Source organism: Lipotes vexillifer, unplaced genomic scaffold, assembly GCF_000442215.2.
Source record: "Lipotes vexillifer unplaced genomic scaffold, Lipotes_vexillifer_v1.1 scaffold297, whole genome shotgun sequence".
NCBI lineage: Eukaryota > Metazoa > Chordata > Mammalia > Artiodactyla > Lipotidae > Lipotes > Lipotes vexillifer.
Window position 1 is genome coordinate 1,318,043 of NW_006772098.1, and position 20,639 is coordinate 1,338,681.

The following is a 20,639-nucleotide window of genomic DNA, read 5'->3' on the forward strand; positions in this document are numbered from 1 at the left end:
TGCTCAAGTTATGAAAACTTATATCCAGACAAAACCTGTAGGCAAATTTTATAGAATATTCATAATCACCAAAATTTAGAAACAACTCAAATATCCTTCCATCTGTTTACACCCAACTCTAGTAATATGATATATACTCAATAACTGGTTTGAGAAAGGAAACAAAAATCATTATATGAGCTTGGAGGAAATGTACTATTAATACATATAGTTCTAATAATTAAAAGTCTCCTTCCTATCATAAACTTTAAATTTAATCCAATCTGTCACAGAATCTTAAGGGAAAAATGAGACTCATTGGCACAAAGGCAAAAATTAAGATCTCACTCCACTGTTAAATAATAAGCTGCATTTATAGTTTTAGATAACAGATGGATAGCCAAAGTCTCCCTTCCATCCCCTAACATCCTCCCCAACTAACCCCAATTTCCAGTGGCTAAAGACACAGTCAATACTGTTAGTTTTCACATACTTCTTTGGAAATCCCAAAGGAGAAACAAATATAATAATGTCCAGTGGGGTTATACAAGCTTAAAGAGGATCTACAGTACAGTTGCCTTATTATAAAATTAATATGATACTAATGTACCTTTGTAATGTTATCCAAACAAAACAAAAACAGAACAAAACCCTTGTGTTTTCCTTGGAGCTTCACAAACCCTTATTGGAATGCCATATGTAGTTATGGTTGCTCTATTTTAAGGGTATATGTAAAAACTGTACTGCTGATTAAAAGCATATATGGGGAAGAAGATTGTTTATTACAAAGAAGCCATAAGAGTGATTACATTGCATTCAAGTATTTGTATATTTATTTTAAAGATAGTGCTAACTCTCTGTTCTTAGAAAAAGGATTAAACTATGTTTCTTTCTGTTTTATGAAATTTGGATTGCTCTAAAAAGAAGACAACCCTACTGTACATGATTCATGACAACTAGAGAAATTTACCAGAAGACTTTTCCCCTCTTCATGCCTTCAATCCAACCTTTTAAAAAGTGTAACAAAAAGTTTTGTTATTAAAACAATTCTCCTTTCAGGAAACTCAATTAAGCACAAATTATTAAGTTGATCAGGACAATTTAAAGCAAGACAAACCAGAGTTCCATTTATAAAGTCTATAGATGGAAGTGAAAACACATAGTATCACCATTCACAACAGGAAAGAAAGACAACAATTTTGGGGGGGAAGAAAAAAAAAGAGGAAAACGTCCTACCATGATTTGTGTTTGTTGTGTTCTCAGCATCAGGAAGATGGTGGTCTACACTCGTCAACCTTTTCATGAATTCCCAGTGTGAATCTTCTGTGAGAAATGGCTCCCAGCCACAGAAACCAGACTCAAAGCCACACCTGAGATGATTTGCTGTTATGCACAAAAAGAAAACTGGTAAGGAGAAATGAAGGGGGAGCAAGCAGGCAAACACTGACTCTATGTTAGCCAATCAACTTAGGCAGTCAGAACTGTCACTCCACTTCGTAAAGAATGTTTCCTGATCATCAGAATAGTTTTACTTTTTCCAACCTCACAAAGTGTTCCATGTGCTGTGTGAGGCATTGCCCCTCTATACTCTTCTGTCTCCAAGCCTGGCACATTCCACCCTGGTTGGCCATCTCCACTGCATTTAATGAGACAGGCTGAAACTCTACAGCTTTTCAGAGAGTAACCAATTCACCTGCCAAGATGAAAAAGATTCACCTGCCCAGATGGTTAAAAAAAAATTGGAAAGGATGGCATTTAAATTAATTCTAGACACCTGAAGAGCTTGAGGTCGGCACCTTAGAATTCATTCTATTATGCTACTTTAACAGCTTCTCAAAAAAAAAAAAAAAAAAACCCTAGCCACTTTGCATTGCAGGTAAATCAGATATTTTGAAATTTGCTTTGTTTCCCCTTCTTAATACACAACTAAAAAGTTGAAAAACTTAAGTTCCTACATGTATCACAAAGCACGACTTCTAGAGAAAGTCAGGATTTGGGGTGAGCTTCCTAAGCGACTTTCCTAGCTTTTTCATAAAATTGGTGAGGAAAAAACAAAAGTTTCAGTGGACTGGGCCATACACCAGAAGTTCTAACAACTTGATTTGTGCTTTCAAGAAATTAGCTTTTATGTGTTTAAATTTTCTTTTCCTGAAATAAGAATCATAGTATCAGTCTATCTTAGTTTGGGGATAAATTAATACAATTAATTTAAAACATATTTCCAGGTATTCCTCTTTATGCAGACACATTTTCCTAACAGATAGAAAGACAAAATAATTCTTGGTCAGAAAACACCTAAAGTTTTGACAAGCTCCCTAACAATTATCTTTAATAAAGGTAATAATAGATGTGTTCCCACTGAGCTCCAAGTATGTGTCAAGTATTTTGCATATATTACCATTTGTTTTCACAAATACCCTACACAGCAAGCATAATTATCCCCGAAAGATTTTCTTTTTGAAACTTTAGCACTAAGCAACTCACCTATGGTAAATTTTAGTAAATGGAATAGCCAACCTTTGAGTTGTCTGACACCAAAGCTTATACTTTGAAGCTCCCTGCACCTGGGACTCTGTCTTAAAATTTAAAAGACTGCTTCACTGTATGCTTACTCTTAACCATTATTTTCAGTTTTAAATAACGTGAGCAATTTTATCAGCATATTGAATAAGCCCACTATATCTTAATAATCAAAGGAGTTTCAAATTTCTATAAAAATGGATGCCTGGTTTCATAACCAGATATTTCATCACTAACGTGTCAACTCTTAAAACACTGAAGTGCACTTTGCAAGTGACAGGGCCATTTAAATTTTCTCTACGTGCTTGTTTCGACAGTCATATAATGGATATATAATGAAAGATATTTTTCTTTACAAGCAAATATTATTTTCCCCTTAAATATATTTCCCAAAAAATAAAAACAAGCAAATTACCTATCATATAATAATGAAAAAATGTTGTACATCACCTCATGGTGAATCAACATGACAAGGAGATGCTGTTCACCCACATAGTACTTAGCTGGAAATCTATTGTTTCTGGATGTTTTTCTTTTCACAGCTCTGGCTACAGAGTTGATAAGCTACTGTTATTGATAAAAAGTTAATGCTCCAAGGAGAGCCTCTTCTGTTTTGTGACAGTCTTAAGAACCTATGACCTAGCTGTGACTGTCTCCCTGGGCATCCAGAAAATTCTCTGGTCTAGTTCTTTGGTCCTCTGTGAACTTTGCCACCTGCTAAGCCACCTCCCAGCTCTTCTAAGTCAGCTGGTAGAATGTAGAAATAGACAAGATTTGAAATATATACCTGACCTCTGAAATGTGCTTATAAGTTGCAAATTCTTGGTCGTGAACTTGGTCAAGGAATCCTTCCACCTCCCCCACCTCGGGTACCCTCAATTCCTAAATGCACACATCCTTGGAATAGAAAATCTTCCATCTGGGTTGGCCCAGGATTGTCCCAGTTTACACCTGTTGTCCAAGGATAATAATACCTCTCCTCTTTCCTCTCAAGTGACTCTGTTTGGGCAATAAATTCAATACTGCCCTATTGGGGCAATAAATTATATATTAATTCACAAAGGAAGCAAGTCCATGCAGATAACAATCTTGTTATATGCAATGGTGTGAAATAGCCATAAGACCAGTGAGTGTGGAAATGGAAAGTCAAAGTCACCCAAGCATCACCAAACCCTTCCGCAGACTCTTCACACCTGTGCCTGTGTCACTCAACTGCAAAAATGTAACAAAGATTTCAAGACGAAGTAACTTTGGATTGAATAAATGTTGAAATTTGGCTTTAGGAGAAAAGTTCAAGCCACTTCTTTCATTACCTGGATGTTTTATCAGTTAAAATGTCAATCATTGCACTTTCCACAGAACACTAAACACCACTACCCTTTGAAAAATGAAAATTAATTTTTAAAATCCATCACTATAAAGATAATATGAAAGCAAAATGGTGCAATCACCTCTGTAAAAATCTTGGTGAACTTCTCAGGTGTTTTTACCAAAGACGTTCGTTCCAGTACACTTCAAAGGACTTGTTTTAAAGCTAAATATTCTAGAATTTAACTGCACTATAAAATACAAGTCAAGCTTCAAACCAAAGTTGAAGTTCTTCCATTAATATTTCCCCTACATAATTCAAAACATTTAAGGTGAAGTTATAAATATCTGAAGAAAACCAGGAAGGCCAAACACATTCTAGCAGCTAATAAATGTCTTATGAAACCACATGTGTTAAACGTTAAATGTTTACAAAATCTAAAAAATCATGTATTCATATAAACAAAATGTATTCATTACAAACAGTGATTTTGACTATGTGGTTGCTTTTATTTAAATTTCTGTGACTACAAAACACATTTCACCATCTCTAATCAGAAGATGAGATATGCCACAGTTCATAATTTTAGTGAAATTTCACTGAGTTCATCAGTTAGAGTAATATTTTTAAATTATGACAATGCTTTGTCTTGCATATTTAACCAATGAAGCATATTAGCAGAAGAAAAAGAATTTCATTGTGGCGGCTGAGGAAAATTCTGGATCGTGAAAATTAAAATATTTATGAACTCTCCAGTTTGGAAGTAAATCAGTTCTCTATTACATAAGAAAAATGTTTGCATGGGAATGCTCCATTCAATAAGCATATATTAGGCTTTAATATAAATATATAAACATTTTGTTAATATTTATTGAGAACCTACCAGGATCTTTTCTCCACTAAATATACATGTATTTCCCTTACCCTCAGGAAGTACTGTTAGTATTCAATATTTATTTTTCAAAATATGGAAGACATCCAGAGACAGTATCACAGTAAAGATTAAATGCATTGCACTGGATTCCTGGTTTAAGCTTCTTTCACTTGAATATTGTACCAACTTCTCCTTTGAAGTGTAACAATTTGTATTAGCAGGTTAAATGCTCTAACAACTCCTCTTTATTCAATTAAAAGCTTTTTTCCCCATGGAATTGTCCAAACGGTTTTGATTTAAACACACATCTGTCAATCCTGCCATTCTTTTTGGAACATACAGTCTTTTTCTGTATGTTATGATTGAAAATTAGATATATATATATTCAAAATTGTATTGTGGTAAAATATACTTAATATAAAAATTACCTTTTTAACCATTTTTAAGTGTACAGTTGAGTGGCACTAAGCACCTTCACACTGTTGTACACCCAACACCATCATGAATCCCCAGAACTTTTCCATCATCCCAAATCTAAACTCCATACCCATTAAACACTTACCCCCCATTTTTCTCTTCCCCTCACCCCTGGCAACCACCATTCTGTTTCCCATCTCTATGAATTTGATTCCTCTAGGTAAGAAGAATTATACAATGTTTGTCCTATTGTGACTTGCTTATTTCACTTAGCATGTCTTCAAGGGTCAGCGAGGTGTACACACCTCGCACCTGCACTTTCCCATCCTTGCAGTAATCACAGCCTTCTTCCTGCTCTAAGAACTGGAAACGCCCGCCGCGCTCCTCGCTGGCTCCGGCCTCTAGCCACCTGTTCCCGCAGCGGCCAGCTCGCCTGGTCACGGTCACGGCCGTCTGGCGCCTCCCCACCGGCGGCGGCTGCTTCAGACTCCTGGGAGAACGCCTCCCCAGGCCTCCCGCGGCTCCCAGATCACCCACACCGTGGCCTGGGCCACGCCCTCCTCCAGGGACCACGGCCATTGGGGCGCCTTCCTCGGAGACACCTCTCCTGCCTCGGGGTGTCAGAGATGGTGGCCCTCCCTCTCCCTCCGGCGCCCCCAGCTCCGCTCGCCCTCTCTGCCCCTTCAAGGAAGGTGATGCGGCGGGAGGCAAGGACTCGGGGACAGCGCGGGAAGCGCACACGTCCCGGTGCACCGCCCTGGGGGGATGCCCTGCTTGGGGAGGCCCCCAACCTGGGTGCCCTGCGGGGGAGGCAGATCCGCCTACACCCGCACCCTCAGGTCCGGGATCACAGGGGCAGGGGGTCGCGGGTCTGCACAGCCCCATGCACCGCCCCAGCGAGGGCTGCACCGAGATGTCCTGGCGCGTGTTCACCTGCAAGGTGAGGCTGCTGACTGCAGGGCGAGGCGGGGCCTCACCTGCGGCAGGTGGTCCATGAACCTTGCCCGCTGGGAGATGTGGAAACACTCAGCGGCCCTCAGCTCACCGTAGCCCCGGAAAGACCACGAGGCTGTGCAGAGGAAGTGGGAGGGTAGCGCCGGCTCGGGTGCCGCCAGCGGCCCTGCCCAGCCGCGCCCTTGGCTTTGGCTGCCAGCGGATAGGGGTAAGGATCCTAGCGGGGGGCGCAACCCGGTACATGCAACCGTCCAGCACCTTGGCCTCCAGGGCACCCATATGCATAGCCCCACCTAGTTAAGAAGATAAATCTTGCGTCAAGTGTTCTTACTACAAAAGGGGTGGGGGGAGGGCAAGGGAGGACAAGGAAAACTTTGGAGGTGAAGGATGTGGTGACAGTTTCACAGGTGTATGCATATGTCCAAACTTATCAAACTGTATACATTGATTTTGTGCCGATTTTCATACAATAATTATACCTTAATAAAACTATTTTAAAATGTATTGCTTGGAATTATAATGCCCTTAGGGATTAGTGACGTACTGGGAGTTTTGTTTCTATCATGAAAGGCCTCCAATTTGCCTCTTAAGACTACTTTTTTTTTTTTATTGCCACCTGTTTTCTCTCTCAGCCATCTCTTCAATTCTGAAGTCTTTTAGGCACAGTGGTTCTCAAACTTCCATATGCAGGTGAATCACCTGGGACATTGTTAAAATGAAACTCCGGATTCTGTAAGGCTGGGTTATATCCTGAAGTTCTGCATTTCAAAGGAATTCTCAGATGCTGCTGCTGATACTGCTGGTCAAGGAAGTAACGCTATAATAGCAAACTCTAGCAAAACCCATTTTCCCTTTACCATTAACTGCTTTTGAAAAGGCACTGGGCTACAGGCTCAATCAACTACATTTGTCAAAATAGTATAAAAGTAAGAGGAACTTGGTAAAGAAAGAACACCTTAGTGAATGTGACTTTTGCAAAAGTCACACTGACTACAGATACCAACTGACGATATTCATGAGTCAATATTTACCGAGTCTCCAGAATATGGTAAGTACTCCTGGTGTATTCAAATTCTACCTATGAGCTACACCATTCTGGAGATTCATCCTATACTGGGATAAAAAGAAGATATAAAAGCAATTTCCTTGTGCTTCATGAACTTTAAAATTCTATTTTTAAGAAAAATTTGTATAACGAATTCAAATTTGTAAAATATAAATTTAAAAGTATGTGGAAAATGCTTCAAAGTGGTTTTAACTTTCAAAGGAAAGCCTCTTAATTTGTAATAACATATGTATGCATGTGTATATATGCACAGTATGTTAAACACTTTAGTGCAGAAAATAGTGTAATGTTATATCAATTCTAATAATTCAATTACTATATAAATAATTTCCTCAAAGCAAAAATGTACAAATATTTACATGAAATACTCATGCTGACATCAAAGTATATGGATATTTTGTAATATGTAACATGGCTACCTTTTTTTTTGGTCATATCCCTTATATAAAGTTGATCTCAAGCAAGCATGACAGGTTTTCTTTGGCCAAATGAGCTTACATTATTTGGAATACTTATCAGACTAAGAAGTAACACTATCTGTTGATAAGCACAGCCATCTGTCCCTGAATTCACATAAAGGAAATAGCAGGATGGTATCCAGATATACTCTATGGGGAAAATCCCAGATAAGTAATCAATAAAACTTCAATAAAGGAGGAGAAATGGGAAAATATGTCCAAAATCAAATGCTAAAGTATCTACCAATACTCTAGGTGGAATTCGATTAAGAAAACCAATTAAAAGGAAAGCCTTCATCAGAGGAAAAAAGGAGAAAAGCTAAGTTTCCATATGTAGAATTGAAAAGATAAGAAATATATTTACTTTCAGTTATTGGAATTGAGAATAATACAAACCATTAGAAAGGTGAATTTCTCCAAAAGAAATGAACCAAATTGTCTGTTAAAAAGCATTTAAATGAAGCATAAAGAGGAATGTGACACTCACATTAGAGAAAATGAATGGTCCTCATATTTTTTAATGAACAAAAAGAGAGCACCGAAAATATCCACAGAGATCCTATTGGTAAGGAAATTATTTTGCTTCAATCTATGGTTAAGACCAGGTGTCTGAGGAATTAATTGAATTCCTGCTTACAAACAGGCAGAGGATTTCTCGCTTGCTTTCCCATCTTCTCTTTTCTACACCCCAGTCCACTGCTGTTAATAAAATGCTTACTTGCCCATCAGCAGAAGCATTTTCATTAAAAAGGTGACATTTATCTTACTGCCATACTTTTCTTTTGCTCAACAAAATATATCACTAAAATAAAACACTGCAGCAAAATAAATGTCAAATTTTTAATAATAAAAAACCCTCTTGTTTGTGACATAAAAATTGGATGCATTTAGTTTTAATTCATTTCTAAAGAGACACAAGTATCTTAGTTGCTAAGTTACCTCATATGAGAACCATCATGTAGGTTGTAAATTACATTGTATTTCCTTTCTAATACAACTAGGTTTGAATAGTAATGGAATTTCTCATCATTACTCCTATCAAAGACTCTCCATAAATGGTCTGAAATGAAGTTGTTGGGCTTTTTTGCCTAGTCATGAATACCAACCATGGCTGACATGATTTCTATGTCACCATGGTTGTCTGGAAGGCCACGGCAGCCCTTCTCCTCTTTACCCTTTCCCCACAGCTTCCTACATGATTGGTAAGAATGGAAAAAGCCTTACATTTAATAAAGGTTAGCAATCCATAATATATGTCTCCAAAGAGAAGAGTACAAATAGGTTCCCTCTCCCATCCATTTTCCTCTTTAATCAACACACACACACACACACACACACACACACACACACACAAACACACACAACTCATCACAACTATTCATTTGTTGAACAAATAGAGAGATTTCAAGTGTTAGCAAAAAGCACCAAAACATCATAGAGATGTAGGATAGAGATGCCCACGAGGAATAGTAGTGATGGCTTCAGAATGAGAATGTACATTCATTTTACTTCATACAAATTAAATGTACCTTGCTCAAGACAAAGACTCTTAAATCCAAGCATAGTCATGAATGTGAGCATACGAGTGAGTAAACCATTAATTTACTTACAGCAAGTCGCTGGATCCTCATCACTCTCATCAGAACAGTCCTGCTGAGAGTCACAGACCAATTCTTGGGTGATGCACTGGCCGCTGGCACAAGTGAATTCATCTGCAGAGCAAAGCTGTCTGGATGGGGCCTGTGCACAGGCGTAGACCCAGAGCTCGTCTAGCCCAATAAAACCTTTCTGGCTCAAAATAGTCCCTTCAAAAATAATCTTCAGGGAAAAACAAAGAACAATTGTGAGCTTACAATCTCTTCAAAAAGACCCAAAAACAAATAATAGAGATTAAAGAATTATTAAGAAAAATGCCTGTTTAAAGAGCAACCAAATACAACTAAGAAAAAATTCCTATTTGATCAGCTTGACCCACACACATAAGACTGATGGGCACATTAGATCCACTGAGGCCTCTGAGAAATGACCCATGATCTGACGAAAGCATCCCATTTAACCACCGACAACATCCCTGACAGCAAACTTGTTGTTTGGTCATCTTCACAGCCCGCTTACTTTAATATTCAAGGAAAAGAATAAGTGTTAACACTACTTATACTAGAGCTATAACTGCATTTGGTTTTTTAACTACTAAAATTAGTTATTGCAATGCATGAAGGGAAATGTCAGGCAGACAGTAAGATACAAAATAGAAGAGAACATTTAAAAGAATAAATTTAGGGCTTCCCTGGTGGCGCAGTGGTTGAGAGTCTGCCTGCTGATGCAGGAGCCTACCCGTCCGGAGCCTGTGCTCCGCAACGGGAGAGGCCACAACAGTGGCCGGAGCCTGAGTACCGCAAAAAAAAAGATTTGACATGAGTAGGGCTAGGTACAATGAAAAGTAATTGCTCTCCCCAGATATACAAGTCTACATCCCTAATTTCAATGCTAATTTAAATTAAGCAATGGGTGATAAATTCATAACTACAAAGCTAAAAATTAAACTCATGATAAAAAATACTTGTTTTTCCCTTTTATACCTGAAATGTCTTCAGTCCTTCTGGTATTAACACATCCGCTTTCACCCATTTTCTGTGAGTTGATATGTTGTATGTCCAAAATATTTCTTCTTCCTTTGATCCAAAGAAAAAGACATCACTCATTCCCCAAATTCTACTCTCATAGTTATATATGTGCTCTCTTAATTATATTTCAGTAGATTTTACCCTACCTGTAGGATATTAAGTACTAAGAAATCTAAAGTATTGGTTAAAAAGCTATATAACACTTTAAAAGAAAAATGAAGAAAAGGAGAGGGGAAGGGATGAAAAGATAGAGCACAGAGGATTTTTAGGGTAGTGAAAATACTCTTTATGATAATATAATGATGGATACATGTCATTCATTATACATTTGTCCAAACCCATAGAATGTACAACACCAAGAGTGAACCCTAATGTAAACTAGAGACTTCATGTGATAATGACGTGTGAATGTTGATTCATCAGTTGCAACATGTGTACCACTCTGGTAGAGGATGCTGATAATGGGTGAGGCTAAGCATGTGTAGGAACAGGGGGTATAAGGGAAATCTCTGTACCTTCCTCTTGATTTTGCTGTGAATCTAAAACTGCTCTATAAAAATTATTGTTTTTAAAAATAAGGAAATAAAGCATGTCTACATAGTAAAGCTGCCTAATTTTTTTTTATGATGGAGAGGAAGGACAGAACAAAAATTTGAATGGAATCTTGAATAAAGTACTGCACTTCAAAAAGTAAAATTCTAAATAGCAACTAATAAACCAGCTATTTATATCTTAATCCCACTGACATTACTTCATTTTGCAATATTGCCATGATAATAGGAAAGAAAAAATGGCAGGCAAATATTTAACATGAAAGTTAAAAAATTGTTATCAGACATATTTTCTGTACAATCTCACCTTACATATTTTTTCCTATGGAACAATTCATTCCAAGTTCCAAACAATACACTTGTTTTCTGGAGATTATACTTCTATTTGACTCTCCAGTCACTCAGTCAAAGACCTTTTCATGTCTTCTAAAGCATGCTATGTCATGCATCTGTATGACAATCAGTTTCTAGGTTGCAAAGTGTATCCAAAATTATGTTACTATATACTATGAGGTCAGATATTCGATAAAAGTCTATAATGTACTCCACAATTTTGCCTATGGTAGTGGACTTTATGATTTACGACTGTGCTTTTATGTTCTGAAATAATCCTATTTTTCCTTAGATTTAGTGAAATATACGTATAATGAACTATAGTGAAAATGCAGACAGTGGCATAAATATGTCTCAGGTTGAGCTCTGAGGCTATCTCTGTGCTCTCCTGAGAGACAGGAAACAGCACTGAAAGGTGACATCTAGTTGTAATTCAAATGACACATGACACTTGTATTTTTTCAGACTCTCGTTAGCCTTTATTTCCTCACTTGGTTTCACTTATTTCATTCATACTTAAGATTTTCTAAAAATGAATCTATTTTTAACTTAGTCCTTTGCCCTTTGTTATCTACTCCAATTTCCAAGTCTTAAGTATTTCAGAAGATAGTCGAAACCAATTAAAATATACTTCATTCCATTACTCATTCATATCAATGGTTAAGACTTCCACAAGACAATGAAACATACATGGGGGACACATTTTCAGCTGATAGCTTCCAGGTCACATCACAATGAAGTGAAGTTTAAAAAAGTTGATAAATACAGCAAATTTTTCTTTCAATAATTTCTAATGCAACTTCAATTATTTAGCATCGAGACACGACATTCTCCACAGATGCTTTTAGTGACACTACTTGGCAAGCTGCATTCGCCATGTCCCCTCACTTTAATTTTATGAGGATAATTTACAGCTATTGTGCTCTTTCTTCACAGTGCCTGATTCCCCGTTCTACTTGAAGAATAATGCATTTACATTTTTTTCAGAAAGCTGAGCAGAGTTCTTTCTAAACTTAAATGGTTTTTCACACAAGAAGTTAATGGTATATTGTGTATGAAATCCAGATTTTTTTACCACATTTTCCTATCTGACAACACAAGCAATGAAAAGGAAAAAGGATTTACCCCAACTAAATGAAATCAGCTTTAATTTTATTTTTGTCCTTACTCTCAGACTCTTATCTAGTTACTTTCAACAGGTGTCAATGTAAAAAAGAAACCCTCAGTTCCGAAAAGCCTTTCAAGGGATGTTCTAATTTTCTAATTATCTTAAAATCAATCAAAATTATTTAAATGTCTTTATTCCCCTAGACCAGGATCAATAATGCCATTTTACCTTTCAATAAAAATATTTATCACTAGATCTCTTAGAGATCAGCTTATCCTTCCCCCTTTCAATGAAAAAAATCAAGGTATCAAATTCAAGGTTATTTTTTTAACTACTTTTGATTGCACGTGGTGATAGGACCATGTACTGTGGAAGAAACCTTCCTTCAAGGAGAGCTTATTATAGCTTTAAAATCTGTATCATACAAGAAAAGATATTTTCTAAGGCATTTTCTTTCCTGTCCCAACTATCTGTTCCTCCTATTTATTTGCCAGTGGGAATTTTAAAATATGTAAAAGGCACCACAAGCTGGACACCCCCACTATCCTTGGCTCACTGACATGGCAGCCGTCCTCAGGATAAAAGATAGGCCATTGCTATGATTATTTTCTTATAGATGATGGACAGAGACTTAATCCTAAGAACAGTTTGATGGTACAAACTAGAACTGCTACACACTGAAGCTGACTTTAAAAGTTTCAACTTTTTAGTTAACTTGTCTTTTACCTATTTTCTATTTCTCAAGTTCTAAAGGACTCTGAAAATAAAGAAAATTACCCTCAGCATTCTCACTAGATATTTCTTGGTTCATCAGCACATTTCACTCTAAGGGTTATTTTTGTTATTCTATTCATGGAATATGTAAATGATCATTTTCATCAAGAGCTAATTTTTTAAATGATAGGTTTGAAGTCCTTTTTAACTTTGTGATAAAACATCAACTTGTAATTTAAATGTGCTTTGATGCAGTTTGCATTGGTGACCAACGTTTTACATGTACAGAGCACAGCAAATAGTGTCAGAAAAGACTGGACACTGCCTTGCAGAATACTGGGTAAACTAATGGATCAAACATCAGTCAACACTCTCTAAGATGTACCCCCAATTGGTTCTGATTAGCACACTAGGTCAGTTCTCCACAATTAACTTCCTTTCCTATAATGTGGGAGATGGAATCTTGGTAAGTCTATTCTTATTATATGAGGTGGTATCTGAAGCCAATTTGTTTGCACTTTTTTCTTGTGCAATCCCAAAGCCAGCAGAGGAATGATATTGCTCACTTTCAATAACTCAAAACTCCATATCCACATGCTGAAACTTAAAATCCATCACTGATGTTCAGGGTAGATTAAAATAATCCTTAGTATTAGAAGATAGATAACAAGTGTCTACTCAAACTTAGGACAGTGACTCATTCAAATTCTAATGACTACTGATTACCCACCATGTGAAAAACACTATTGTAGGACCGTATATTTTTAAAGCATCTTTAAGTATAATATAAGCTCAACAAAATTATTCCAGACCTTTTTTTATTATGCCTTTGTGAAGAAGGATTTGGAAATTACAGAAAATTTCAAATTGCATGAAAGCTCAATGGGCTTGGTTTACACGGCACAGGTGATAATAACTAAAAGGTGCTTAAAGCTTGAATGGTATAACACATATGGATAAAGTTTAACTTTTTTTTTTTTGTAAAATTTCTCCCAATTATCTGGAAAGTTTGGAGTATTACACAAAGGGCAGGGAGAGGTTTCTGCCCCTCCACCCACCCCAAACCATGTCAAATTGAATGAAATATATCAAATAGATTCTAGGGCAGTGGACTGCCAAATATTGCTACAAAAAAAATGTTACAAAATATAGTTACAAAATGCTACAAATTGTGTCTCATCCCGGTAACAAAGGACAATGTATTAGGCCATCTGATGAGAGTAGTCATTCAACTTCATGCTTTAGAAGTCTGGAAAAGAGAAGTAGAAGAAAAAAGATTGGATATGATGAAAACAACACAAAAGGAAAAGGGAGAGGTGATATGATAGAACTCAGAAGAAAAGGGGAATGCCTCTTGAATGTTCACGTATCTTGGTAATAAGCAGTCTGATACTTGAGGATTAATTATGAAGTCACTGCAAACTTCAGAAAAGAACAGAAGAAAATGCTGTTGACAGATGGTTAGTGGCACTTGTTAAGTACAGATGACAAACTTTTGTTGAATAATCAATCTGGCTGATGTCATGCAGAAGTTTCAACTGGATTTATCCAAAGTATCCTGAGCCAAAGGAAACTACTTGCTTGGATACTTTTACTGTCTTTCTTTTCCAATGTCAGAATTCCTGCAATTATTGTCAAATGTTTCCCATTTGTAGAATAACTGCTGTTTACCCCTATAATTTTTTTACTCCTACCTATAAATAAATTCTTCACAATAGAAGTTCTTAAAGTGTCTCAAGTGTTTTCCCAATTGTAGAGAATTGTTTTCAGTTAGTTAGCTTAAAGAAAAAAAAAGACATGGATTTGTTTATTCACTAGCATTACCACTACAACTTTCACTCTGCCCAGCACACCTTTTTTTTTAAATTTATATGACTCATTTGGCTGTATTTAATCAGCAATTACCAATCCTTTAAAACTGTATCTACTGTACCAGAACAAGTAATTTGCTTCCATCATATTTACAGCCTTAAGTATACAGAGATCAAAAATCCAGAACAGATCACATCAGAGCTTCAGTATAAAGTTAATAATACAGAATCCCAAATATATTATTACACCATAGTTTTTAATATATTTTCATCAATTTGATGAAATATTTTGCAAACTACCACAGTGTACATGACAATATCTCCTAAACCAGCTTCTTAATACTTCTTTTTAAACGTATACCAATTAAACAACATTTGTGCTATTGTATAGCACAGGGAACTATATTCAATATCCTGCAATAAACCATAATGGAAAAGAAAAAGACAAATTACCCCTCAGAAGCAAAAAAAAAAACAAAAAAAAGTTAAAGGTATCCCAAATAAAGTCAAGATAAGGAATACCTATAGCCTACATGCAACTGAGAAATAGAAACAAAAGTTGCCAAGAATAGAAATTTCATTTATTCAATGAATTTGAAATTAATGCAAGTTTCTTCTCACCTTTTTATTATACAGTCCTACTCTCAGAACACTGTTTTCCATAGAGTAATAGAATTGAAGATGACAGCTCTTGCCGAAGCAGTGACACACAGAGCTATTTAGATAAGCCCTGCTGTCTAAATGGTTAAGAGTAGAAGCATGCTTAGCCCCTACCCATATACAGTAACCTGAAAAATAAATGGGAAAAAAAGCAACTTAGAAAAAATTAGCTGCTTTCTGTTTGAACAAAATTATTGTATTACTTTTCCAAATCAAGCTCGAAACACAAATATTTTATTTAAAAGAATACAATGTTTTTAAAAGATTGCATCAACTACAAATTACAGATTTTCGTTTCCATATTTGAGTTTTAAAATGCATTGTAATCTCCTCCTAGTTCCTAAAATCAAAGTTTGACAATACCTTCAATATGAAAATTCAATATTCTTATAAAAAGAAATCTACTGATATGAAAATCTCTGTGCCACCAATGGTCATTCTTTTAAATATAACAATGCAATCTTTCTTTAATCAAAAATTCCTCATCTTTCTTCCCAGAATTGTTTTCCCTTTTGATTATTTTTTCTATTCTTCACAGAAAAACTTCTATCATTTACGGGAATATAATTTAAACTGCCCTCTTTCTTACCAAACTACATGGAAGCATCATACACTTACAGTCCTATTAAACTACACATATGGATTGTATAGTACATAAAAATATTGTCAATCAATTTTTTCCATCTGATTCTTAAAACCAATTTGGATTGCTTTTGAACTCAACAATATATACAATACAGAGATACAGAGATACAGAGATATTTCTATGTTTTATAACTTCAATTTTCAAAGACAGTCTTTCAAATGTTTTATTTCTTTGTAAGAGAGCAAATATTCCTGCAACATCTAAAAACTTTGAACTTAAATTCAGTGAAATTTATTTACTAGACATGTTAGCCTTTAATCAAAGTAGTATATAATAAGTTAATACTTTTCCTCTGACCTATATGTAAGGAAATGATAAATAAAATGAAAACACATTTTTACAAAAGCAGAGACAGATTAAACAAGATAAAACATCTCAAAAGATAAGGAAAAAATAGATATGCCAAGTGATGAGCAGGGCTGAAACCACAGAACTCTTGGATGTTGGGACCAGAAGCAGAGGCTGTAGTAGCTAGAATTTTGACTAATTTAAAGTTGCAAAATCCTGGATGAACAGAGTCAAATTCTCTCTATGAGGTCAAAGATTAGGTCTGGAAATCCTTCTAGTAAACTGAGCTGGGAAAGATACTTACCCTCACTGCTGTGGGCTATGGCTAAGTGATAGTACGTGCAAAACTCCAAGCATTACTATCAAGTATGAAACCCTAAACCAGGATTGTTACTCAGATAAGGTTCTGGGTTGCTGAGTAATACCACGATAAAATTGCTGAACAAGGAGGTAGGAACAAAGTAAAAGAGCAGGAAAGAGTAAAGTGGGTTTAGAAAGAGAATAAATCTAATTGAAAAAATGCCTGCAAAATTTCCAGTTTCTGGACCACCATGTAAGAACCTTGGAAGTTGTTATTCCTGCCCACTTAGCAAGAAAATATATGAACAAACTGAAAATCAACAACTCTTCTTAGACCCCTAGGAAAACTGAGGTCATGGCACAAACCATTGTGCAAGAATTGGTGAGGTAAGCAGATACAGAGAATCACAACTTTCAAGAGCAGAATCCCAAAATTGTATGGGCAAGTACAGGGGTGGAAAAAACTAGATTGTGACTGATGAACTGCTGGAGGCTCAGTGTGAACACATTCGCGAGTTAAAAAATCCACACAGTCCCATCTTAGGGAGGACCCCACTCTTTTGTGAGTTTTACCTTCAGGAGCCCTACCAGGTTCTCACAGTAAGAATCAGAGAAAAATCCTCTTGTGCCTACAGCTGGGGGAGAGGAAAATTAGTCATTTTGAAATATACCTGGACTCTCCTGTTAGTCTTAATAAGGCTTTCACTCAAGAGAAGCTTTACAACCAGCTAATCGACTGGAGATCCTAACTGGGAGAAGTGAGATATCAAATCCAGCAGGTTCTAACCTTCCACATGACAGGAGCAAAATACCCAGATCCAGCCCCCACTGGATCAAAGACTGAGATCCATTCATAGGACTATAGGATGCTTCCCTTCCCCTCACAACTTATCACCACATCAAAAGTGGTCCTGTATGATAACAAGGAAATATTACCAAAAGAACTGTGGGTCTCAGTCCTTATTTCAGAAGATATCTTTAGAGAAACCCGAAGACAACAGTGGGACCAAAACAAGAACACTACATGAAATTTTAGTCTCAGACATTAACGGCTACAGCCAACAGTAAACAGAGCCTAAACTCTAGCTGGATAAACATAAAAGCTCTTATTAAATACCTATCTACCTTAATTCCTTTTATGCAGTACATTATGCCTGGCTTTCACAAACACACAAAAATTACAAGGCATACTAAAAGGCAAAAAATATATAGTATGAAGAGAAAGAATAGACATCAGAACCAGACCCAGATCTGGCAGGGATGCTGGAATTATCAGACTGGGATAAATAAGTTAAGAGTTCCAGTGGAAAAAGTAGAAAACATGCAAAAAAGATAATGTAGGCAGAGAGTTGGAAATTCTAGGGAAGAATCAAAAAATGCTAGGGGTAAAAAACAGTATAACAGAAATGAAAAATGCCTTCAAAGGGCTCATTAGCAGCCTTGACTCAGCTGAGAAATGAATCTCTGAGCTTAAGGATATGTCAATAGAAACTTCCAAAACTGAAAAGCAAACAGGAAAAAAAAAAAAACAGTGAAGAAAGGAGTGATTCTATCTAAGAACTCTGGAAAAACTACAAAAGGTGCAACATATGCATGATGGAAACATGAGAAGAAGAAAGAGAGAAAGAAAGAGAATCAATATTTGAAGTAACAGTGACTGAGAATTTTCATCCAAATTAATGTCAGACAAACCAGAGATCCTGGAAGCTCAGGAAACACCAAGCAGGATAAATATCCAAGAAACTACACCGAAGCACATTACTATATTCAAAACTGCAATCAAAGACAAGCGAAAATCTTGAAATATTCCAGGAAGAAAAAAATCTTACCTATAGAGGAACACAGATAAGAATTGGATCAGACTTCTCTTCCGAACCATGTAAGCAAGAAGAGAGTGGAGTAATATATTTAAAATATTAAAAGAAGAAGAAAAACTCAACCTAGAATTCTATGTCCAGCAAAAATTATCCTTCAAAAATGAAATACAAATAAACACTTTCTCAGACAAATAAAAATTGAGGGAATTTGTGGCCAGTAGACTTGCAAGTAATGCTAAAAGGCATTCTTCAGTGAGAAGGAAAATGATACAGGTCAGAAACTCAGATCTACATAAAGAAAGGAATAGTATCAGAGAAGGAATAAATGAAAGTAAAATGAAACATTTTATTTTCAACTTGCTCAATCAAAAAAATAAGTTTGTTCAAAACAGTAATAGTCCTAACGTATTTGATAATGAGATGAAATGAATGACAGCAATAATATGAGGGAAAGGAGGGAAGACTTAGGAGTATTTATTATAATGGGTTTGCACTACCCATGAGGAAGTATAGAGTTATTTGAAAGTAGACTTGGATTAGTTGTAAATGTATTTCACAAACTCTAGAGCAACCACTAAAAAAAGTTAAAAAGGAAGCATAATCAATATGATTTTTTATTTGCTACCTTCATCATCACCGCTTTGATTCCGCTGAGGTGGAGATTCTAATACAGAAATTTCTCTTGCTTTTGTGCGCATCCAGGAAGTCTGCTCAGCAGATGTTTCTGATACCCAGTCACACATGTCAAAATCAAATCCACAGGCCTGACACACTAAAGAGAGGAGAAAAAGATGTCGGTGGACTATCACAGTCTACTGGAGTGGCTGCTTAACGATGGTTATAGCTGCAATCAAGGCTTAAACACACACACATACACACACACACAAATTCATATCTGGAAATTTTGATTCAATAAGTCTTAGCGTGCCCTCTATTTTTTAAAAGTTCTTCATTTGATCCAGATGGGCATCCTCCGAATGAGAACCACTACCACCAAAAAAAAAAAAAAAATGAAGAGATTTCTTTTTCTTGTACCACTGTTTCCATTGTGGTTTTTTAAATGGCATATCTGACCTTACCTACTTTATGGAATTCAGTTAACTTAAATAATTTACTTTTCACAATCATGTTGAAATTTTAAAGAAGAAACATTGTATATAATTCCAAGGTCTTTAATGTAATTGTTTTACAAAACATTATCTTAAATTGACATATTTACTGTCTTTCACTTTTTGAATAAACAACAGACTTGCAATAACACTTCAGCTAAAACCCCAATGATACTCCTGCTAAAACTAAGACATAGATGGCAACAGAGTTTGTCAAGTGAGTATCCCTACTAGTAGTCTGATATTCCTATTAGGCTTCTGAGTCTCATGGATGGCCTACACACTGACAAGGCAGGCAGACATCTCATTTTAACACTTACACCTCAATCCTTCATCTGTGGAATCAAATCTGCAGAGACTTATATCTGGATGGCATTGTTCCATCTTGGTATTCGATGTTTCTTGACATGGTAAAATTTCATCTGTAAGATTGGCAAGAAGTGAGATGCAGGTATCACTAGAAAGGATCATGTATTTCTTAAAATGTTAACATTTGTTCTACAGAGCATGCTCAACTCAACTCCTCTCTATGGCAGCATCATGCCTTAGGGAGACTCATTACACAGACAGAAAAAGAGAGATCGATTCAGAGAGAGAAGAGAGAGAGAAAAAAACAACCATGCTGGTGCTTCTGGATTTTAATCAGATCTCTGTAAAACTCTTAGAGGAAAACATAGGCGGAACACTCTGACATAAATCGCAGCAATATTTTTTTGGATCCATCTCTTAAAGGAAATAAGAGCGAAAATAAACAAATGGGATCTAATTAAACTTAAACGTTTTTGCAAAGCAAAGGAAACGATGGACAAAATGAAAAGAAAACCTACTAAATGGGAAAAAATATTTGCAAATGATGACTGATAAAGGGTTAATATCCAAAATATATAAAAAGCTCACACAACTCAACATCAAAAAAACAAACAACCTGATTAAAAATGGGCAGAAGAACTGAATAGACATTTTTTTAAAAGAAGAAATGCAGATGGCCGACAGGCACATGAAAAAATGCTCAACATCACTAATTATCAGGGAAATGAAAATCAAAACTGCAATGAGACATCATCTTATACAGTCAGAATAGCTATCATCAGAAAGAACACG

The 20,639-nt window shown here is 36.2% G+C and overlaps 1 protein-coding gene across 1 annotated transcript in view; it reads right to left on the bottom strand.

Moving 5' to 3' along the window:
* The window catches only part of MALRD1 (MAM and LDL receptor class A domain containing 1), a 608,458-nt gene that overhangs the window by 531,878 nt on the left and 55,941 nt on the right, over nt 1-20,639 (bottom strand). Inside the window, exons 6-11 of the mRNA XM_007447298.1 lie at nt 19,859-19,960; nt 19,055-19,201; nt 15,340-15,506; nt 10,157-10,249; nt 9,188-9,395; nt 1,216-1,362 (exon numbers count right to left, since the gene is read on the bottom strand). Coding sequence (XP_007447360.1) covers nt 1,216-1,362; nt 9,188-9,395; nt 10,157-10,249; nt 15,340-15,506; nt 19,055-19,201; nt 19,859-19,960 — 864 coding nt within the window. The remainder of the gene's footprint in view (nt 1-1,215; nt 1,363-9,187; nt 9,396-10,156; nt 10,250-15,339; nt 15,507-19,054; nt 19,202-19,858; nt 19,961-20,639) is intronic.